The sequence below is a fragment of the Bombina bombina genome, chromosome 8 (genome assembly GCF_027579735.1).
Source record: "Bombina bombina isolate aBomBom1 chromosome 8, aBomBom1.pri, whole genome shotgun sequence".
NCBI classification, from domain to species: Eukaryota; Metazoa; Chordata; class Amphibia; order Anura; family Bombinatoridae; genus Bombina; species Bombina bombina.
In genome coordinates this window covers 264,859,763-264,883,802 of record NC_069506.1, presented here as the reverse complement: position 1 = coordinate 264,883,802, position 24,040 = coordinate 264,859,763, and the positions used below count along the sequence as shown (strand labels likewise).

The window sequence follows — 24,040 nt, the reverse complement described above, 5'->3', positions numbered from 1 at the left end:
ATTACAAAGGCAGAGCCAGGTAAACTTAAGAGGGTTTAACAAAAAAACAGCATAGCTACCTTATATTGAAATACCTTCCTTACTCATCAGTGCAAAAACTGTTCTCCTTTCTATTCATATTGTTTTATTTCCTCAGTCCACTTGTTCTCTTTGTCACCCTTCTTTCATGCTTTCCCATCTAGGTTTTGTCCTCCAGTATTCAGTAGATAACAGCGAAGAATGGAAAGATGTATTTATCAGCTCCTCAGAGAGATCTTTTCGCTTGGAGAACTTACGTTGTGGTACATGGTACAAAGTGAAGCTGGCAGCAAAGAACAGCGTGGGTGCTGGGCGAATCAGTGAAATTATTGAGGCCAAGACACATGGAAGAGGTAAATGCCTCACCAGTATATTTCACTCTCCCTGCGTGAGAAGCAGATTTCCTCTAATGCACAAACTCCAGTCTTCACTCCAATTCATGCCACTATCTTTCCTCTGGCCCAAGCCTCACCTAAAGTAATGTAACCCTCTTAACATGTAGCAAAGGCATACATTTACTTTGTCCTCCCATTATAGTAATTTTATACTCTTCATTTTTCAGAGCCATCTTTCAATAAAGACCAACATCTCTTTACCCACGTGAATGCCACTCATGCCCGACTGAACCTCCAAGGCTGGAATAGTGGTGGTTGTCCCATCACTTCTGTGATCCTTGAGTACCGGCCACGCAGCAGCTGGGCATGGCAAAGTGTCCGCTCCAATGTGACTAGTGATGTGTTTCTGACAGAGCTCCATGAGGCCACCTGGTATGAACTGAAGATGAGGGCCTGCAACAGCGCTGGCTGTGGGAATGAGACTTCACAGTTTGCCACGCTGGACTATGATGGCAGTAAGGATCCCACCAATAAAATAACCATCTCTGCTGTGTAGCAGCTCCATGTGCCCATAACAGTCTCCTTATACCCCTTCCTACCACCCAAACCTCTGCTTACGGATGGTTAGATGGTTCAGTTGGTTATTAGACTGACTGTTGTAGCTGTTGACTCTTTGGTGGCCACTAACTGATTATATATGCAGCTACATACTAAAGCTCATAACTTATGTTTGGAGAGTAAATTATTCTCTAGAAATAATGCCATGATTTTCTGTTATACAGAGTTAAACGTTTCAGATTTTCTTTCGTACAGAAAGAGGTTAATAGCACTACTTTGTGAGCGATTGTTTTTAGTTTGATAATAATTGAACATAAGAAAAATATATTAATAGATATCTGTAAATTAACACACTAATTCTCATGTCATAATGATACAACAGGACTTAAAAATAGGACACCCTTTAGTAACAGAATAAGATTAATGTGTGGACTGTCCTGTAGTGACCACATAGATCTTAAAGGGACAGGAAACCACAACATTTTCTTTCATGATTTGGATAGAACATACAATTTTAAACACCTTTCCAATTTACTTCTATTATCAAATGTGCTTCATTCTCTTGCTAACCTTTGCTGAAGGAACAGTATTGCACTACTGGCAGCTAGCTGAACAAATCTAGTTAGCCAATCACAAGAGACAAATGTGTGCAGGCACAAATAAGCAGCTAGCTTGTACTAACTAGTGTAGGATATGTGCGTATTCTTTCTCAATAGGGGATACTAAGAGAACGAAGCAGATTTGAATATAGAAGTGAATTTAAAAGTGACTTAAAATGACATACTCTATCTAAATTGTGCAAGTTTAGTTTTGCCTTTTGAATCCCTTTAACGTGCAGTAATGTTCTATGCTGACAACATTGGGTTTTATATGCACTTTTACTCAGTAGCAAAAAGAACTCCCATTCTGTAATGTTAATTGTGAAATTAGTAGATATCAGGAGTTGCTGATGATACCAATATATGTGTTTTAGATCTGGAGAACACTAGACAGTGCGTTGTGTAATATGTAGCACACTTGTTTGGCATCCAATGGGAGAATCTCTTACTGACAAAGAAAATAAATTCATGCTATATAAGTAAAATCTTAGATTTGTGATTTTGAAGGAAAAATCACTTTCATGATATTTAATAATTGATAAAATGGGAATCAATACTTACAGATAGCATCAAGTGTATAATACATAGATCACTTTTTATATAATTGATTATGTATTTATTGTGACAGCAGATGATTCAGTTTAATATAAAACACTTTATGGAGAAACTTTGAACTCCAAAATGTTCTGTATTGAGAAGGCTTCCTAATGTAGAGCTTCCTTTCTCAATATCCGTCACTACTGAATTGATCACTTCAGCTCATCTACTGTACATTGCTCTGATCCCTTTCTGCTCCATGTGAACTACAACGTTTATAATGTGCCTTTTTTACAACCCCTCTCTGTTCTATTCTGGCAAACTGAAAGTCTTACCAAGCCCTTTACTGCAGGGTAACCACACGCCCTTCTTATAAGTTATATTTTGGACTTCCCTTTTCCCTACAGAGTGCAGAGAATATCAATTGGTAGAGTGTCCAGCACTCCAATAGGGCTTCTATCAATGCTGGGGCTTGGGGCATGTATGTAAGTGCTCTGACTCTTCCTCATCAATTGAGTCTTTCCCAAATGAGTGCCATTTTTTTCTTTGACATTCAGATCTAGGCTTTTGGAGGTGATTCAGTTTAAAGAACATTAAAGTTTAGTGCTAAGCCCATTAGAAAACACACCAGCAAGCTTGTAAATAAATGTGCAATACATTCTTATGTCTTCAACGCCAGTTATGCTGGACGTTGAGCTAAATGTCTTAAGCAACATTTCTGGATGGTTTTACATTGTGATTGACTCCCCCCCCCCCCCCCCCCCACTTATGGTAGATTTTCAGAGTTACTGCACATGACAACCAATAGTAGTAAGAATAAAAGGTGGCTTACACATAGATTTTATTGCAGGACAGAAATTGGCAATATGGGCTTGTAAAATAATTTACAGCTATACAAATATGAATGTTTCATAAAAACAAAAGCATATGAATGTGTGTGTGTATTAGTAATAAACCTATTTAATAAAAACAATCACTACTAAGCCACCTTACAGGAAGCGTAGAGGGCTTCCTCCATCCGTCTTGCACTGGTGAAAGTGCAAAATAGCGCTTGTGTGCAATACTGAATTCCGCCACTAGAGGCGAGCTGCAGTGGACAAGGGCGTGTATGTTAGGCCCCTGTCCGCCTCAGCTTGATAAATTGCCCCCTAAGTCACTGGCAATCAGTTCTCTTGTGCTGTCTTGATAAACATGAAAGAAAATTAATTTTTTTAACAGTTAAATCCCTTTCTTCATGTTCTTTATTTATAGCTAGATGCTCCTTTTTGGTTTGCCTCTACTTTCTCTTCCACTGTTCTGTTTCCGCATATCCTGGAGGGAGATAGAAGGGAGCAAGAAGGGGACGTTCCCCAGTTCAATATTTTTTTTAAGTTTTCGCTTTTCTCTAAGCATTGAAGAGGCGGGACTTGTTTTATAGCCAATACATAGACCTGCGCATTGGTCATTCTTTAGTGACAGAGACGTCTCACCTACATTCCTTTAATATTGTCCTTCATTTAAATGCTTGACCTCCAGAAACTCAATGTTTCATATACTCATAACTTTTTGTGTTAAAGTAGTAAATCATAAAACTTTAGATTGGGAGGAAGAGAATACTACTTTGTAATTCCCAGTTACTTTTGACATTTTTAAATACATTTTTATGTTTGCTCTGATTTGTCTTCATATTGGTTAAATTTAACTAATCTGTTTTTCTTTTTTTTTTACCATTACATACCTATTTATTGTTTAATTTCCTACTTTTATTTCCCTCAGGTACTATTCCTCCCATCAAATCAGCCCAGGGGGAGGGAGACGATGTCAAAAAGCTATTCTCCATTGCGTGTCCGGTTATCCTTGCCACATTGGGTGTCGCTCTTCTATTTATCATTCGCAAGAAAAGGAAAGAAAAGAGATTAAAGAGGCTTCGAGGTCAGAATGACTGACGGCATTCTGTAGGGGGGGTTCACTGACTAACTGTATTGTAGATAAGTGACTGAGAGATGGACATTAGTAGGGTACATATTAGATGAGGGTAGGTTTCTGGCTGACTGTGCTGATTATCATACCATAGGTATTTACTCTGGGTGATTCAACAAGACACTGATACCAGTATTATAGAGGGAAGGTAAGCAGTGAGTGACTGGGAGATGTACAGTAAGGGAGCACAGAGGGTCTGGTGCACTTAATTTAGCAGAAAGTAGGGTCACTTAGTGACACCCATAATATAATAGGGTGGGGCACTGATTGACTGACACCATAATATAACCAAGAGGAGAACATGGAAATGACTTTTATTAGAAAACATTTTAACTTACTGTCTGTTTCCTCTACAGATGCTAAAAGCCTTGCAGAGATGCTGATTAGGTGAGTTGGAACCCTGGTTTGGTTCTCAGTAGCACTATTTTCACTGGTAACAACTGTTACAATTAAAGGAATAGTCTGGTCAAAATTTAAACTTTCATGATTCAGATAGAGCAGGCAATTATAAGCAACTTTCTAATTTAGTCCTATTTTCTATTTTTCTTTGTTCTCTTGGTATCTTTATTTGAAAAGCAAGCATGTAAGCATAGGAGCCGGCCCATTTTTGGTTTAGCACCTGGGTAGTGCTTGCTGATTGGTGTCTGAAAGTTGCTTAAAATTGCCTGCTCTATCTGAATCATGAAAGTTTAATTTTGACCAGACTATTGCTTTGCATTTGTAGTCTGCCAATATGTGTCCCTTTTCTGTGGTTAGTGACCCCGTGTGTTTGGTGCCCATGATAACCCCAATGCTTGATGTCCATAGTGTTTTGAATTGTCACTTTCCTTCCAGTAAAAATAACCGCAGTTTTGACACTCCTGTGAAAGGCCCCCCTGCGGGCCCTCGTTTGCATATCGATATTCCCCGCGTCCAGCTTCTCATCGAGGATAAGGAAGGTGTTAAACAATTAGGTAAGAGCAACTTTTAGGCCATTAACAAAAAATTCCCCATATAAATTGCAGGAAAAAAAATCAGTATTAAAGGGACATAAACCCAGGTTAGATTTCTCATAAAATGTAAAATACTTTGCAGTGCACTTTAATTATACATTTTGACCCATTTTCCTGTAATTGATCTCATACCTATATCCTCTGCATCCAAATGTAAAGAAATAATAATGTTAGTCCGAGAAGGGCTTTTGTTCATACGTTAGATGGCTTAAAAGGCTAAAAGGACATAAAACACTTTGTGATATATCCTAAAAATGTTTAATAATGTGTAAACAACTTTGCAATACACTTTCATTTTTTATTTTGACCCTTTTCCTCCAATTTAATGAAGAGTTTTCTAATTCTGAGGATTGAAAGTGCACATGGCCGCTAACAAGCCTAACCCTGCCCCATACAGCATCTGTTTCTAATTGGCCTCAGCATAGACTATCAGATAAGGAACAGCAAAGCAATGGATATTGTGCTAACAAAATAACAGCGCCAAGCTTTGTTTACTATCATAACAAGTACAGCTTGGCACTTCCAAATAAGGCAAGTGGCTAGTATGGTATTGCTATTAGAAAACTATTGCAGCAAACAAGGTATTAATTCAGTTTTCTTCACTCACTTATGTATGTTAGTTTATTGCACATTTGCAGAAAAGTATTATAATTACAAGGTGTTTACTGTCCCTTTAATGTCTGCAAGCATCTGATTGGCCGCTTTTTTTGGCAGGGGATGATAAGGCGACACTGCCAGTGACAGATGCAGAGTTCAACCAAGCAGTGAACCCACAAAATTTCTGCACTGGTGTTTCACTGCACCATCCTGCACTGATTCAAAACACGGGGCCCCTCATCGACATGTCTGACATCCGACCTGGAACAAGTAAGAAAACCCTTGTTTTATGTTCTGAAAGACCTCAGTCTCCAACCAGCATTATTGAGGAATAGCTTGAAGAATGATAGATGGAGAAGTCATATCAAATGGTGAAGAGTAAGGGGAGAGGTCATATCAAATGGTGAAGAGTAAAGGGAGAGGTCATATCAAATGGTGAAGAGTAAGGGGAGAAGTCATATCAAATGGTGAAGAGTAAGGGGAGAAGTCATATCAAATGGTGAAGAGTAAGGGGAGAAGTAATATCAAATGGTGAAGAGTAAGGGGAGAAGTCATATCAAATGGTGAAGAGTAAGGGGAGAAGTCATATCAAATGGTGAAGAGTAAGGGGAGAAGTCATATCAAATGGTGAAGAGTAAGGGGAGAAGTCATATCAAATGGTGAAGAGTAAGGGGAGAAGTCATATCAAATGGTGAAGAGTAAGGGGAGAAGTCATATCAAATGGTGAAGAGTAAAGGGAGAAGTCATATCAAATGGTGAAGAGTAAGGGGAGAAGTCATATCAAATGGTGAAGAGTAAAGGGAGAAGTCATATCAAATGGTGAAGAGTAAGGGGAGAAGTCATATCAAATGGTGAAGAGTAAGGGGAGACGGCATATCAAATGGTGAAGAGTAAGGGGAGAGGTCATATCAAATGGTGAAGAATAAGGGGAGAAGTCATATCAAATGGTGAAGAGTAAGGGGAGAAGTCATATCAAATGGTGAAGAGTAAGGGGAGAGGTCATATCAAATGGTGAAGAGTAAGGGGAGAGGAAAGAGGAGAGGACAATGTGCTGGGAGATGAAGTAGAGAAATGGATGGCAGAGAATGGGAAGGGGTGTAGTGAGGAGGGCGAATGAGAGATTTTACAGGGAGAAAAAAAGAGGATTATGTGTTACAACATTTTGTAAAAGGAAATTACTAAATATCACACAACCTAACGTTTTAAGTAATTGAGTTGTAAACATTGTAAAGATAGAACTGCATTAAAGGGACAAGAAACCCATTTTTTTTATTTCATGATTCAGATACGTGATTTTAAACAACTTTCCAATTTACTACTATTATCAAATTTGCTTCATTCTCTTGCTATCCTTTGTTGGAGGAGCAGCAGTGCACTACTGGGAGCTAGCTGAAAACATCTGGCATTTATGTGGAGCCATCAGTCAGCAGCTAGCTCCCAGTAATGCATTGCTTCTCCTGAACCTACCTAGGCATGCTTTAAACTAAGGATACCAAGAGAATAAAGTAAATTAGATCATAGAAATCTGTTAGAAAGTTGTTAAAAAAATACAAATTTCTGTCTAAATCATGAAAGAAAAAAAGTTGGGTTTCGTATCTCTTTAAGGATGATAATAAAAATGAAAATGAGATTAGCACAAATCTTTTTAAATATTTTATGTGGTTTTATTGGCATCAACAAAAATAAAAGTAAAAAGACTGTGGGTCCAGATAATATTCATTTCATCTGTGTTAGCTGATCTATTTAATCAATAACTATTGACAGGAAGATTAGAGATATAATTAGTGCCTCTCCATAAAAAGGGCACTAGGGAAGAATGGCAACTACAAGCCTGTTAGTCTAACTTCAGTCGTAGGGAAATGTATCTAAATTCATTTCTCTAGATCTATTTTGCTTTTTCTTCATATTAAACTTATTCATTTTACAAATTTCATTTTCAGTTACCATTTGATATTTATGCTCTTTCTAGATCCAGTCTCCCGAAAGAGTGTTAAATCCACTCACAGCACACGAAACCGATATTCCAGCCAATGGACCCTCACAAAGTGCCAGAGCTCCACACCTGCACGCACCTTGACCTCTGACTGGAGAACTGTGGGGTCTCAGCATGGCATCACTGTGACAGAGAGTGATAGCTATAGTGCCAGTCTTTCTCAGGACACAGGTAGGTCCCCATTCACTTTATAGCAAGTTCCACAGAACTTTTTGCTTCGTGTTCACATCACTTAAAAAGGTACCATCCTATTTTCCAACCTTCAAAACAGAATTTTCGTCTATTATATGGGATCTGTCTCTAACCTATAGTATAAAATATATATGCATTCTGGTAAATTTAGTTTTTTAGCTTTATGGATGGCAGATATCCACATGTATTTCCCCAGTCTAGTACATGTCTATATCATACAGTATAATAATAATAATGTCAGTGTATTAGTATGTGTACACTCGCTTGTATATTTATCTATTTTTTAATACAAACTGTTTTGTGTCAATCTCAGATAAAGGCCGAAACAGTATGGTTTCAACAGAGAGTGCATCATCCACATATGAAGAACTGGCTCGCGCCTATGAACATGCCAAGCTGGAGGAACAACTGCAGCATGCTAAGTTCGAGATCACTGAGTGTTTTATATCGGACAGCTCTTCTGACCAGATGACCACAGGAACCAATGATAATGGAGATAGCATGACCTCCATGAGCACCCCTTCTGAGCCAGGCATCTGCCGCTTCACTGCCTCCCCTCCAAAGCCACAAGACAGTGACACAAACAAGAATGTTGCTGTGCCTATTCCACACAGAGCTAAAAGTATGTACTATAGAAAACCTCTTGTTAAATAAACTTTTCTTCACAGATACATCGTCAATATATCCCCGGAATATTGCTTTTAGCACGTTACTTACAGTATATGCCTTTCATGGGACATTAGAAAGACAGTAAAGGGCCCCATATATTAATCTGCAGATGGACAAGGTTCTCAACTTGGGAATCTGTCCTCCCAGCTTTGAGGCGAACAGGCAGCGGATACTGTACGTCTGCTGCCCTGACGTACTATTCTGCAAGCACTTGCTTGTGCAACACGGCCCCCTGCTCTGACGTGATTGTCTATCACCTCAAATGAACGTGTTTGGGGTGTTTTACATCCACAACCTCAGAGGATGACTGCTGCTTCTTACATTGTAGAAAGCAAGCGTGCATGTGTGAGCCTACCCCGCATGGGCTCAAAAGCAGGTTCTACTGCTTAATACATTGAGCCCTGAACCAAAGTAACTCATATCTGTCCCTAATTAGTCTCAACAGCAGAAATAAGATAGCAGGATTTGCAAACTAGGGACACTTAGGTTCACAAAGTGGCATCAATTACTGTATAAAGACTAAAACTTTAGTTATTTCTTCAGTATTTAAAAAAAAAAATCTGCATTTTACTCTCAGACTAATTATTTATTTAACTACACCAATATATCTAGCATTTATTTAGTGTTTAATGTCTCCTTAAAGTTATTTTTATTCTTTTTATATCTAAAGGATGACAGTTGAAAATGGATTACTTAAAACATATATGCTTTAACTTGAACACTTTTTATGTTTATGTGGTATGTTAGTTTGAAAAACAAACACCTGTCATTTATAAAGAACAAGGTTTGCATTTATGAACTAAAAAGGCAGTTTTGCTGTTTCCTGTATAATTACATAAATGTTTTATTGGTAAATGTTAAAGCCTACTGGAGGTTGTAATTACACATTTTTCATATGACACACCCAGTACACTCCATTTTGAAGAACACATTCATCTTCAAATCTGCCCTACAAGACCACACAAACTGCCAGAAATCAGATCTGCCCTAGAAGACCACCCACTAACAGAAATCAGATCTGCCACAGAAAACCACCCACTAACAGAAATCAGATCTGCCATAGAAAACCACCCACTAACAGAAATCAGATCTGTCCTAGAAGACCACCCACTAACAGAAATCAGATCTGTCCTAGAAGACCACCCACTAACAGAAATCAGATCTGCCATATAAAACCACCCACTAAAAGAAATCAGATCTGTCCTAGAAGACCACCCACTAACAGAAATCAGATCTGCCACAGAAAACCACCCACTAACAGAAATCAGATCTGTCCTAGAAGACCACCCACTAACAGAAATCAGATCTGCCCTAGAAGACCACCCACTAACAGAAATCAGATCTGTCCTAGAAGACCACCCACTAACAGAAATCAGATCTGCCACAGAAAACCACCCACTAACAGAAATCAGATCTGTCCTAGAAGACCACCCACTAACAGAAATCAGATCTGCCATATAAAACCACCCACTAACAGAAATCAGATCTGTCCTAGAAGACCACCCACTAACAGAAATCAGATCTGCCCTAGAAGACCACCCACTAACAGAAATCAGATCTGCCCTAGAAGACCACCCACTAACAGAAATCAAATATGCCCTAGAAGGCCACCCACTAACAGAAATCAGATCTGCCATAGAAAACCACCCACTAACAGAAATCAGATCTGTCCTAGAAGACCACCCACTAACAGAAATCAGATCTGCCCTAGAAGACCACCCACTAACAGAAATCAAATATGCCCTAGAAGGCCACCCACTAACAGAAATCAGATCTGCCATAGAAAACCACCCACTAACAGAAATCAGATCTGTCCTAGAAGACCACCCACTAACAGAAATCAGATCTGTCCTAGAAGACCACCCACTAACAGAAATCAGATCTGCCATAGAAAACCACCCACTAACAGAAATCAGATCTGTCCTAGAAGACCACCCACTAACAGAAATCAGATCTGTCCTAGAAGACCACCCACTAACAGAAATCAGATCTGTCCTAGAAGACCACCCACTAACAGAAATCAGATCTGCCCTAGAAGACCACCCACTAACAGAAATCAGATCTGTCCTAGAAGACCACCCACTAACAGAAATCAGATCTGTCCTAGAAGACCACCCACTAACAGAAATCAGATCTGCCATAGAAAACCAAACACTAACAGAAATCAGATCTGTCCTAGAAGACCACCCACTAACAGAAATCAGATCTGCCCTAGAAGACCACCCACTAACAGAAATCAGATCTGCCCTAGAAGGCCACCCACTAACAGAAATCAGATCTGCCATAGAAAACCACCCACTAACAGAAATCAGATCTGTCCTAGAAGACCACCCACTAACATAAATCAGATCTGCCCTAGAAGACCACCCACTAACACAAATCAGATCTGCCCTAGAAGATCACCCACTAACACAAATCAGATTTGTCCTAGAAGTCCACCTCCACTAACAGAAATTAGATCTGTCCTAGAAGTCCACCTCCACTAACAGAAATCAGATCTGCCCTAGAAGACCACCCCACTAACAGAAATCAGATCTGCCCTAGAAGACCACCCCCATTAATAGAAACCAGATCTGCCCCAGAAGACCACCCACCCCCACTAACAGAAATCAGATCTGCCCCAGAAGACCACCCCCACCAAGAGAAATCAGATCTGCCTTAGAAGACCACCCCCATTAATAAAAATCAGATCTGCTCTAGAAGACCACATCCACTGCAAAAAATAAAATCTGCCCTAGAATCCCACACCCACTGCCAGAAATCAGATCTACTCTCCACCCCTTGCTGTAAAATGTTACCTTTTTCTTCATACTGCGCATTATTTAATATTTTGTATTCATTATTTATTCATATTCATAATGTAGTGTATTTTTGTGGCGGGTAGATTCATTTAAAATACGGAAACCTTAAAGGGATACTAAACCTTAATTTTTTCTTTCATGATTCAGATAGAGCATGCAATTTCCTTCTTAATATAAGGAGAGTCCACGGCTTCATTCCTTACTGTTGGGAAATACTGAACCTGGCCACCAGAAGGAGGCAAAGACACCCCAGCCAAAGGCTTAAATACCTCTCCCACTTCCCCTATCCCCCAGTCATTGTTTGCCTTTCGTCACAGGAGGATGGCAGAGGAGTGTCAGAAGATTTCGGAGTTGTTCCTCAGGAGGATAAATGACTTTCGCTATGGAACTGGAGTTTTAAGTAGTCTTGTCAGCCTCTCAGTGAGAGCATTGACGAAAGTCTGGAGATGCAGGGAGAGTCTGCGAACCCATCCAGACTGCCTGCTAACAGCTCCTTAAGCCAGTGATTTGCAACCTTTTTTTTGCCGTGGCACACTTGTTTACATTACAAAATCCTGTGGCACACCACCATCCCAAAATTTTACAAAATCACACATTGTAGCCTAATACAGGATATATATACAGTGTCATAATGATTGTCTGTGATATATGTGTGATATATATACAGTGTCATAATGATTGTCTGTTGAATCAATGTCATGGTTGTAAATGATGCCTGATGAGCCTGTCACATACCTACCAATATTTCAAAATTTGAAAGAGGGACACCCCCGCACTGTTGTCAGTCTGCCGCGGCACACCTGAGGATCTCTCATGGCACACTAGTGTGCCACGGCACACTGGTTGAAAAACACTGCCTTAAGCAACCAATGTTGACGAGTTTCACTGTCTGCTTTCTTCACTCAAGTCCATGTCAGGAACGATGCTACAAGACTGTCACACTTGAGAGACTGTGTTTCTGTTCCACAGCATGGATTCTGGTAAGATCGTTTAAATTTTTACTTATGTTGAAATTGCTGAAGACAGGGTCACAGTGTGACTCCTTTTATCTTTATAGAATCATGGGTTAATATCTCCTGAGGGAGGTTATTGAACAGTGGGGATTAATCAAATGTGTTACTTTGAATTTATGCTAGTTTATGTCTGAGATTTATTTTTGGGCTCATAGTCTGTTGTTATGCGGTAACGGAACATACAGGTGTTTAGTTTCACTTTTAACGTTGCGCAGCTTGTATCTTGGCGCGCTTTTTCTCATAGCAGGGGCAGTACTGTCTTGTGCACCACGTGACCGGGTGCGGTCACACTTTCGTTTTCTTTTTCCTGACCGAACTAGCTGTCGGAGAGGTTGCTTCTTCTCTGGTTGCCTGGGTCTAGGAGGTGGTGAGTGCCCCAGTCATTGGGGGTATATAGTTGCCGTTTTTGTGAGAAATAAAAAGTTTATTTATTTGTATCCTACTGTTGTTAGCGCAAGCTATGGAGGATCCTGATATGCTTGAGGGTACTCCATCTATTTCTAATAGTAATACCTGTCTATATTGTGAGGAGGACTTGGTGTGCCCACCCTCTCAACTATGTTCCATATGCATCAACAAGGTTATTATGTCTAAGAAGGTTAACCCCTTTAGTACAACTGAGCTGTCACCTCTGAGGACTCGCTGTCCCGCGAGGTGCATACCCATCAATCATCTCCATTGTCACATGCAGCTTCCCATAGCACGCCTGATCCTCCGTCTGGAGGGAGCCTTTTACCATCAGACTTTACCGCAGAGTTAAAGACGGCGGTGTCTGAGGCCCTTAGTGCTCTACCTCGCCCTGCTAAGCGCAGGCAAAAGGTTAAACATAGCTCTCCAGTCCAGGGGACATCCAGTGATTTACTTGATTTGTCTGCTTTTGAAGTATCCTAGGATGGGTCACACGCTGAGTCTTCTGGATCGGAGTCTGCTACCTCTAGGCCTCCGGCTGCGGAAGAGCCAGCCTTTAGATTTAAAATTGAACACCTACATTTTCTTCTAATGGAGGTTCTGTCAACATTAGAGGTTCCAGAGGCCAAGTGTCCTGATGAACCTTTGATCCCTAAATTAGACAGAGTGTACAAGGACTGTGTTGCGCCACTAACTTTTCCTGTACCTGTAAAAATGGCGATTATTATTAAAAACGAATGGGATAGAATTGGATCTTCCTTTTCCCCTTCGTCTGCCTTTAAAAAATTATTCCCGGTCTCGAGTTATGGGGTTCCGTCCCTAAGGTGGATGGTGCTATCTTCAGTTAACTAAGTGTACTACTTTCCCTCTTGAGGATAGCTCATCTTTCAGAGAGCCGATGGATAAGAAAATGGAAACTTTTCTCAGGAAAATGTTTCAGCATACAGGATATTTATTTCAACCGGCAGCGGCTGTTGCCACAGTTGTTTGAACTGCGGCCTACTGGTGCGACTCTTTAGCGGAATTGATCGAGGTGGAGGGTCCCCTCGACGTTATCCAAGAAAGAATTAAGGCTTTGAGAATTGCTAATTCTTTTATCTGTCATGCAAACATGCAGATTATTCGCCTGAATGCTAAATCTCTGGTTTCTCAGTGCAGACGCGTCAGGCGCTCTGGCTGAAGTCCTCCTTTAAGGGACACATTTTATTTGGTCCAGACATGGACTCCATTATTTCCACGGTTACAGGGGGCGAGGGTGCCTTCCTACTGCAGGATAAAAAGAACAAATCTAAGGGACAACAATCTAATTTTCGTTCCTTTCATTCTGAGAAGTCCCAACGTCAGCAGTCCTCCTCTAAGCCCAAGCAAACCAAGAGCACTTGAAAGCCGGTTCAATCCTGGAATAAATCCAAGCAGAACAAGAAGCCCACAGAGAACAAGTTGGCATGAAGGTACGGCCCCCAATCCAAAGTTGGATAGTGTAGGGGACATGCAGGATCCGTGGGTCCTGGAGGTCATAGCTCAGGGATACAAGATAGGTTTCAAATCTCATCCACCCAAGGGCAGATTTCTCCTCTCAAGCCTGTCTTTAAAACCAGAAAAGAGGGAAGCCTTTTGAGGTGCGTGCGGGATCTGTCCTCCTTAGGGGTCATTGTCCCGGTTCCTATCACAGAAAGAGGTTTGGGATACTACTCAAACCTGTTTGTGGTCCCAAAGAAGGGGGAACTTTCTGCCCTATTCTGGACTTAAAGTGCTTAAACAAGTTTCTAAATGTCCCTTTGTTCAAGTTTGAGACAATAAGGTCTATTCTTCCTCTTGTACAGGAAGGACAGTTCATGACTACTATAGATCTGAAGGATGCCTACCTTCACATTCCAATCCACAGGGACCACTTCCAGTTCCTAAGGTTTGCATTCCTGGATCAGCTTTTCCAGTTCATTGCACTTCCGTTTGGTCTAGCTACGGCCCCAAGAATCTTTACCAAGGTTCTAGGAGCTCTCCTGGCCGTCGTCAGAACCCAAGGTATTGCAGTAGCTCCCTACTTGGACGACATTCTGTTTCAAGCACCATCCTTTCGTCTAGCAGAGGACCATTCTCTCTCTTCTTCGATCACATGGATGGAAGATAAACTTAGAGAAGAGCTCTCTCATTCCAAGCACCAGGGTGGAATTCCTGGGTACTATAATAGATTCAATATCCATGAGGATATTTCTAACCGACCAGAAACGGTGCAAGCTAGCTTGGCATGTCTTGCCCTCCGGACCTCCTTAAGGCCATCTGTGGCTCAATGTATGAAGTTAATTGGTCTCATGGTGTCCAGCATGGACATAATTCCTTTAGCCAGGTTCCGCCTCAGATCGCTACAGCTGTGCGTGCTGAGGTAGTGGAACGGCGATCATTCGGATCTGTCTCAACAGATTTCCCTGGACCAGCGGTCGAGAGAATCACTCTCTTGGTGGCTCTGTCCACATCATCTGTCCCAAGGGACATCCTTTCTCAGACCATCCTGGGAGATTGTGACTACGGACGCGAGCCTCTCAGGATGGGGAGCTGTTTGGGGTGCCAAGAAGGCACAGGGCCTGTGGTCTCAGGAGGAACGCTCCCTCCCGATCAACATTTTGGAACTTCGAGCAATCTACAATGCTCTGAAGGCTTGGCCTCTTCTGGGTTTGTCCCGGTTTATCAGATTCCAATCAGACAATATAACCTTGGTAGCTTACATCAACTATCAGGGGGGGGGGGGGGGGACGAGAAGCTCGGATTCTGGAGTGGGCGGAGGCCCACAGCTGTTTGCTGCCAGCGATCCACATTCCGGGTGTGGACAACTGGGAGGTGGATTTTCTCAGCAGACAGGTGGGGGAAGCCGGAGATAGATCTCATGGCGTCTCGTCTCAATAACAAACTACCCAGATATGGGTTGAGGATCCTCAGGCAGAGCTAATAGATGCATTAGCGGTGCCTTGGAGGTTCAATCTAATCTACCTTTTTCCGCCATTACCACTCCTTCCTCGGGTAGTGGCCCGCATCAAGCAGGAGCAAGCGCCAGTAATACTGATTGCTCCATCTTGGCCGCGAAGGACGTGGTTCGCAGGCCTAGTGAGGATGTCATCTTCTCCATGAAAGTTACCTTGTCGCAGGGATCTGCTGGAACAAGGTCCTTTTGTTCATCAAAATCTAGATTCTCTGAGGCTGACTGCGTGGAGATTGAACGCTTAGTCTTAGCCAAGAGAGGTTTTTCTGAGAGAGTTATTGATACTTTCTCCAACATAGGTGTGTCCGGTCCACGGCGTCATCCTTACTTGTGGGATATTCTCTTCCCCAACAGGAAATGGCAAAGAGCCCAGCAAAGCTGGTCACATGATCCCTCCTAGGCTCCGCCTACCCCAGTCATTCTCTTTGCCGTTGCACAGGCAACATCTCCACGGAGATGGTTAAGAGTTTTTTGGTGTTTAAATGTAGTTTTTATCCTTCAATCAAGTGTTTGTTATTTTAAAATAGTGCTGGTATGTACTATTTACTCTGAAACAGAAAAGAGATGAAGATTTCTGTTTGTAAGAGGAAGATGATTTTAGCAAACGTTACTAAAATCGATGGCTGTTTCCACACAGGACTGTTGAGATGAAGTAACTTCAGTTGGCAGACTTTGCTGCTTGAGGTATGACTGGCCACATTTCTAACAAGACTTTGTAATGCTGGAAGGCTGTCATTTTCCCTATGGGAACCGGTAAGCCATTTTCTTAGTTAAGTAAAAGAATAAAGGGCTTCATAAGGGCTTAAAAGACTGGTAGACATTTTTCTGGGCTAAAACGATTACTTTCTAAGCATATTTGGCAGATTATAACTCTTAATAGTTCTTATAATCTTGGGGATTGTTTTAAAAAAACGGCAGGCACTGTATTGGACACCTTTTTCACTGGGGGCCTTTTCTAGTCATAGGCAGAGCCTCATTTTCGCGCCACTAATGCGCAGTTGTTTTTGGAGAGCAAGGCATGCAGATGCATGTGTGAGGAGCTAAGAACCACTGAAAAAGCTTATTGAAGGCGTCATTTGGTATCGTATTCCCCTCTGGGCTTGGTTGGGTCTCAGCAAAGCAGATACCTGGGACTGTATAGGGGTTAAATGTAAAAATGGCTCCGGTTCCGTTATTTTAAGGGTTAAAGTTTTCAAATTTGGTGTGCAATACTTTTAAGGCTTTAAGACACTGTGGTGTACTTTTCAACCCAAACCAGCCTGGAGACCGATGCAAGGCTGGAACAAGGGTAAGCAGGCCAAGAAACCTGCCACTGCTACCAAAACAGCATGAAGTGATGGCCCCCGATCCGGGACCGGATATGGTGGGAGGCAGACTTTCTCTCTTTGCTCAGGCTTGGGCAAGAGATGTTCAGGATCCTTGGGCACTAGAAATAGTTTCTCAGGGTTATCTCCTGGAATTCAAGGAACTACCCCCAAGGGGAAGGTTCCACAGGTCTCAATTATCTTCAAACCAAATAAAAAGACAGGCATTCTTACATTGTGTAGAAGACCTGTTAAGAATGGGAGTGATTCATCCAGTTCCATTAGGAGAACAAGGGATGGGGTTTTACTCCAACCTGTTCATAGTTCCCAAAAAAGAGGGAACATTCAGACCAATTCTAGATCTCAAGATTCTGAACAAATTTCTCAGGGTTCCATCGTTCAAAATGGAAACCATTCGAACGATCCTTCCTACCATCCAGGAAGGTCAATTTATGACCACGGTGGATTTAAAGGATGCGTACCTACATATTCCTATCCACAAGGAACATCATCGGTTCCTAAGGTTCGCTTTTCTGGACAAGCATTACCAGTTTGTGGCACTTCCATTCGGATTAGCCACTGCTCCAAGGATTTTCAAGGGTCCCTTCTAGCGGTGCTAAGACCAAGGGGCATTGCAGTAGTACCTTACTTGGACGACATCCTGATTCAAGCGTCGTCTCTGTCAAAAGCAAAGGCTCATACGGACATCGTCCTAGCCTTTCTCAGATCTCACGGATGGAAAGTGAACATAGAAAAAAGTTCTCTATCCCCGTCAACAAGAGTTCCCTTCTTGGGAACAATAATAGATTCCTTAGAAATGAAGATTTTTCTGACAGAGGTCAGAAAATCAAAACTTCTAAGCTCTTGTCAAGTACTTCATTCTGTTCTTCATCCTTCCATAGCGCAGTGCATGGAAGTAATAGGATTGATGGTTGCAGCAATGGACATAGTTCCTTTTGCACGAATTCATCTAAGACCATTACAACTGTGCATGCTCAGACAGTGGAATGGGGATTATACAGACTTGTCTCCGACGATTCAAGTAGATCTAAAGACCAGAGATTCACTCCGTTGGTGGCTGACCCTGGACAACCTGTCACAGGGAATGAGCTTCCGCAGACCAGAGTGGGTCATTGTCACGACCGACGCCAGCCTGGTGGGCTGGGGCGCGGTCTGGGAACCCCTGAAAGCGCAGGGTCTATGGTCTCGGGAAGAATCTCTTCTCCCGATAAACATTCTGGAACTGAGAGCGATATTCAATGCTCTCAAAGCTTGGCCTCATCTAACAAAGGCCAAATTCATAAGGTTTCAATCAGACAACATGACGACGGTTGCATATATCAACCATCAGGGGGGAACAAGGAGTTCCCTGGCGATGGAGGAAGTGACCAAGATAATTCAATGGGCGGAGGATCACTCCTGCCACTTGTCTGCAATCCACATCCCAGGAGTGGAAAATTGGGAAGCGGATTTTCTGAGTCGTCAGACTTTCCATCCGGGGGAGTGGGAACTCCATCCGGAAATCTTTGCCCAAATAACTCAATTATGGGGCATTCCAGACATGGATCTGATGGCCTCTCGTCAGAACTTCAAGGTTCCTTGTTACGGGTCCAGATCCAGGGATCCCAAGGTGACTCTAGTGGATGCACTAGTAGCACCTTGGACCTTCAACCTAGCTTATGTATTCCCACCGTTTCCTCTCATTCCCAGGCTGGTAGCCAGGATCAATCAGGAGAGGGCTTCGGTGATCTTGATAGCTCCTGCGTGGCCACGCAGGACTTGGTATGCAGACCTGGTGAATATGTCATCGGCTCCACCATGGAAGCTACCTTTGAGACAGGACCTTCTTGTTCAGGGTCCATTCGAACATCCGAATCTGGTTTCCCTCCAACTGACTGCTTGGAGATTGAACGCTTGATTTTATCAAAGCGTGGGTTTTCAGATTCTGTAATAGATACTCTTATTCAGGCTAGAAAGCCTGTAACTAGAAAAATTTACCATAAAATATGGAAAAAATATATCTGTTGGTGTGAATCTAAAGGATTCCCATGGAACAAGATAAAAATTCCTAAGATTCTATCCTTCCTACAAGAAGGTTTGGAGAAAGGATTATCTGCAAGTTCTCTGAAGGGGCAGATCTCTGCTTTATCTGTTTTACTTCACAAAAAGCTGGCAGCTGTGCCAGATGTTCAAGCTTTTGTTCAGGCTCTGGTTAGGATCAAGCCTGTTTACAGACTTTTGACTCCTCCCTGGAGTCTAAATCTAGTTCTTTCAGTTCTTCAGGGGGTTCCGTTTGAACCCTTACATTCCGTAGATATTAAGTTATTATCTTGGAAAGTTTTGTTTTTGGTTGCAATTTCTTCTGCTAGAAGAGTTTCTGAGTTATCTGCTTTGCAGTGTTCCCCGCCCTATCTGGTGTTCCATGCAGATAAGGTGGTTTTGCGTACTAAGCCTGGTTTTCTTCCGAAGGTTGTTTCCAACAAAAATATTAACCAGGAGATAGTTGTACCTTCTTTGTGTCCGAATCCAGTTTCAAAGAAGGAACGTTTGTTACACAATTTGGACGTAGTCCGTGCTCTAAAATTCTATTTAGAGGCTACTAAGGATTTCAGACAAACATCTTCTTTGTTTGTTGTTTATTCTGGTAAAAGGAGAGGTCAAAAAGCAACTTCTACCTCTCATTCTTTTTGGCTTAAAAGCATTATCCGATTGGCTTATGAGACTGCCGGACGGCAGCCTCCTGAAAGAATCACAGCTCACTCCACTAGGGCTGTGGCTTCCACATGGGCCTTCAAGAACGAGGCTTCTGTTGACCAGATATGTAAGGCAGCGACTTGGTCTTCACTGCTCACTTTTGCCAAATTTTACAAATTTGATACTTTTGCTTCTTCGGAGGCTATTTTTGGGAGAAAGGTTTTGCAAGCCGTGGTGCCTTCCATTTAGGTGACCTGATTTGCTCCCTCCCTTCATCCGTGTCCTAAAGCTTTGGTATTGGTTCCCACAAGTAAGGATGACGCCGTGGACCGGACACACCTATGTTGGAGAAAACAGAATTTATGCTTACCTGATAAATTACTTTCTCCAACGGTGTGTCCGGTCCACGGCCCGCCCTGGTTTTTTAATCAGGTCTGATGAATTATTTTCTCTAACTACAGTCACCACGGTATCATATGATTTCTCCTATGCATATTCCTCCTGTACGTCGGTCGAATGACTGGGGTAGGCGGAGCCTAGGAGGGATCATGTGACCAGCTTTGCTGGGCTCTTTGCCATTTCCTGTTGGGGAAGAGAATATCCCACAAGTAAGGATGACGCCGTGGACCGGACACACCGTTGGAGAAAGTAATTTATCAGGTAAGCATAAATTCTGTTTTTACTCAAGCTTGTAAGCCGGTTACTCGTCACATCTATCATAAGGTGTGAAGAACCCACCTATTCTGGTGTGAAGAGCGTGGATTTCCTTGGCATAAAGTTAAGGTTGCCAGGATTCTATTGTTTCTCCAGGATGGTCTGGAGAAGGGTCTTTAGGCCAGTTCCCTGAGAGGACAGATTTCGGCCTTGTCTGTTTTACTGCACAAGAGGCTCTCTGAGCTTCAAGATGTTCACTCTTTTGTTAAGGCTCTGATTAGGACCTGTGTTCAGATCTTTGGCTCCCCCTTGGAGTCTGAATCGGGTTCTTAAAGTTTTGCAACGGGCTCAGTTTGAGCCTATGCATGAAATTGATATTAAGTTGTTGTCCTGGAAGGTTCTCTTTCTACTGGCTATTGCTTCAGCGCGCAGAGTATCTGAAATTGCCGTCTTGTAATGTGAGCCTCCTTATCTGGTGTTCCATTCGGATAAGGCTGTCCTACGTACTAAGTTGTGTCAGATCGCAACATCAATCAAGAGCTTGCGGTCCCTTTTTGTGTCCTAATCCTTCTTCTTCAAAGGAACATTTACTTAATAATTTGGACGTGTTTCGTGCCTTGAAGTTTTATCTTCAAGCTACTAAGGATTTTAGACAAACTTCTTCCTTGTTTGTGGCATATTCTGGGAAGCAATAGAAAAGAAATTAATTTATATTGGCACTATGATCTAATAATTATAGGAAATTAAAGGTTATATGAACCTCGGTGCTGCCCCTTTAAATATAATAGCTACAAGTAGGGATTGGGGAAGAGATGGATAAGAAAGGGTTAAAGAGCACTCATTCCTAATAGGGGGTATTATAGATATGAAATTACTTGGCTAAAGTATGATGATAGTTAATGTTAAATAGTTAATGTTAAAAACCAACTTTATTATTAATGGTTAAAAAATAAACTATATACTATGATGAAGGTGAAAACTAGTCACCAGTGGCTACCAAATCCCCATACAAGGTTGAAAATAATATAACTAGACACACCGTTAACTACCCCCCTGTGTGCTCTTTAACCATTTCTTATCCATCTCTTCCCCAATCTCTACTTGTAGATATTCTGGGAAGCGTAAGGGTCAGAAGGTCTCTTCGACTTCCTTATCTTTTTGGTTGAGGAGTCTTATCCGCTTAGCTTACGAATCAGCGGGACATAGACCTCCTCAGAGAATTACAGCTCATTCTACTAGAGCAGTGGCTTCCTCTTGGGCCTTTAAGAACGAGGCCTCTATGGAGCAGATTTGTAAGGCGGTTACCTGGTCTTCCTTACACACTTTTTCTAAATTCTACAAGTTTGATGTTTTTGCTTCAGCTGAAGCAGCCTTTGGGAGAAAGGTTTTGCAGGCTGTGGTGCCCTCAGATTAGGGTCTGCGTCTTTTTTGTCCCTCCCGTTATCATTCAGTGTCCTCTAGAGCTTGGGTATAAGTTTCCCAACAGTAAGGAATGAAGCCGTGGACTCTCCTTATATTAAGAAGGAAAACATAAATTATGCTTACCAGATAATTTAATTTCCTTCTGTATAAGGAGAGTCCACGGCTCCCGCATGTGCTTCTCCGATGGGCGGCCCCCCCTACTGTTCCTTGTTCCCTCGGCAGAATGACTGGGGGATAGAGGAAGTGGGAGAGGTATTTAAGCCTTTGGCTGGAGTGTCTGTCTCCTCCTGGTGGCCAGGTTCAGTATTTCCCAACAGTAAGGAATGAAGCCGTGGACTCTCCTTATACAGAAGGAAATTAAATTACCTATCTGGTAAGCATAATTTATGTTTTTAAGCAACTTTCTAATTTACTCTTATCAATTTTTATTCGTTCTCTTGCTATCTTTATTTAAAAAGCAGGAATGTGATGCATAGGTGCCGGCCCATTTTTGTTTGAGAACCTGGGTTATGCTTGCTTATTGGTGGGTAAATGTAAGCCTCCAATAAGCAAGCGCTATCCATGGTGCTGAACCTAAAATGGGCTGGCTGCTAAGATTTACATTACTGCTTTTAAAATAAAGATAGCAAAGTGAACAAAGAAAAACTGATAATAGGAGTAAATTAGAGAGTTGTTTAAAATTTCATGCTCTATCTGAATCATGAAAGAAAAAAATTGGGTTCAGTGTCCCTGTCTGTGTTATTTTAACATGCCACTATAATTTACTGCTTGTGATACATGCCAACCTTTCCTAAAACTGCATATTAAAAAAAAAAAACACAAATTAATTAAAATGTTGTAAAATGTAGTAAGAAATATTTGGGCCCCTCTTTGTTTTATGTGTAATTAAATTAAAAAACACATCTACAAAAACGTGCTTCCTACAAATGATAATTTAATAATAATTCTATAAATGTATTAACATGAATATATGATATCACTGTATGGAGTTCAGATACGTTTGCACTAATATTCTTATATTCAGGGTTAAACCTGATGTCTTGCCTATATATTATCTTTGCCACCTCTGATAGATTATGATTAATCTATCTGTAGTTTCTTATTGTGTATCTATTGTTTCTCGCCTGCCTTATACTAACTCCAGCACATAAATTGACTATACTTTTTCTTTCTCTCCTAATTAGGTGAATATTGCAACCTGCCGCTCTACATGAAATCTGATCCCCACTATCGCAAGCCAGAGCCCCATGATCCCTGCCCTGTGGTGCCGCCCCGTGAGGCATCTATGAGAAACCTATCACGGAACTACCATTCTCGCCACCTTACCCTAGAACCTGGTGCAAAACCCCCTCCTGGACTTTCGCACCCAGCACCGGCCGGTGTCAGCTTACCTCAGCGGACTCTACATATGGCCGGTGCATCCTCCTCTGCTCCTTCTGCCCCAGTGGCCACAGCACCTTCAGCTCCTGCTGACCCCACTGTCTCTTCTGGGCCAGTGGAAAACCGCTTGCACGCACAACAAAGCAAGATGGGGGGCTCAAGAGACTCTTTACTGGAAATGAGCAGCTCTGGAGCCAGCCGAGCACAAAAACAGGGATCTGGGGCCTACTCCAAATCTTATACACTGGTCTGACATCCACCCCTTTATCAAACCCCCAGCCCACCCCCATCACAGACTGCAGAGATCCTAATCCTTGCACAATGTCTTGCCCATATTTCTATATTTTGAAAATGCTAAAAAAAAAGAAAAATAACAGGACAAATGGAGATAAACACAGAAAACTTGATGATAAAAGACATTTTTGTATGAAAAATAGCTATTTTCTTCTTCATGATAAAAAAAAGAATGAGAAAAAAATTGTATTTTATCTGTGTAGTGTGAGAACGAAGAGGCAGAGTTTGATTGTAAAGGCCTGCAGAGGCCTTTATTTTACTATGAGATAAAGAGGGGTGCTATGTCAGTCTACAAGTACAGTGGACCAGGCTGACAGAAGTATATCCAGAACAATGAGTGGTAGCGAATTAGATGTGGAATATTGTGTCTAGGGCTGTAAACAGGGGAGTAAGTGATTACAAAAAATGAGTCTGGAAGGGTGTTCTGTGACATAGACAATGGCAGTCAGTATGGGCTGTGATTGGTAGCAGTCTGGAATAAGACACATTAGGAATTCTGATTGGGTAATAAGACGTGGCAAGTTGTGTTGGGGGCTGCATGGATGAGGAGTCAGTGTGGGAAGAATGTGTGTGAGTGAAGTCAGTCTTGGAATTTTGTCTCAGAGTGAGTAATGGCGTCAGTCTGTCTCAGTGCACTACATGGGAATTGT

The 24,040-nt window shown here is 41.8% G+C and overlaps 1 protein-coding gene across 1 annotated transcript in view; it reads left to right on the top strand.

The window, feature by feature from the left end:
* Nucleotides 1-23,574, top strand: part of DSCAML1 (DS cell adhesion molecule like 1) — a 391,456-nt gene extending 367,882 nt beyond the window's left edge. Inside the window, exons 25-33 of the mRNA XM_053691135.1 lie at nt 183-371; nt 581-868; nt 3,803-3,958; nt 4,363-4,393; nt 4,841-4,959; nt 5,713-5,865; nt 7,565-7,759; nt 8,094-8,402; nt 22,901-23,574. Coding sequence (XP_053547110.1) covers nt 183-371; nt 581-868; nt 3,803-3,958; nt 4,363-4,393; nt 4,841-4,959; nt 5,713-5,865; nt 7,565-7,759; nt 8,094-8,402; nt 22,901-23,349 — 1,889 coding nt within the window. The 3' untranslated portion in view covers nt 23,350-23,574. The remainder of the gene's footprint in view (nt 1-182; nt 372-580; nt 869-3,802; nt 3,959-4,362; nt 4,394-4,840; nt 4,960-5,712; nt 5,866-7,564; nt 7,760-8,093; nt 8,403-22,900) is intronic.
* The last annotated feature ends 466 nt before the right edge of the window (nt 23,575-24,040 follow it).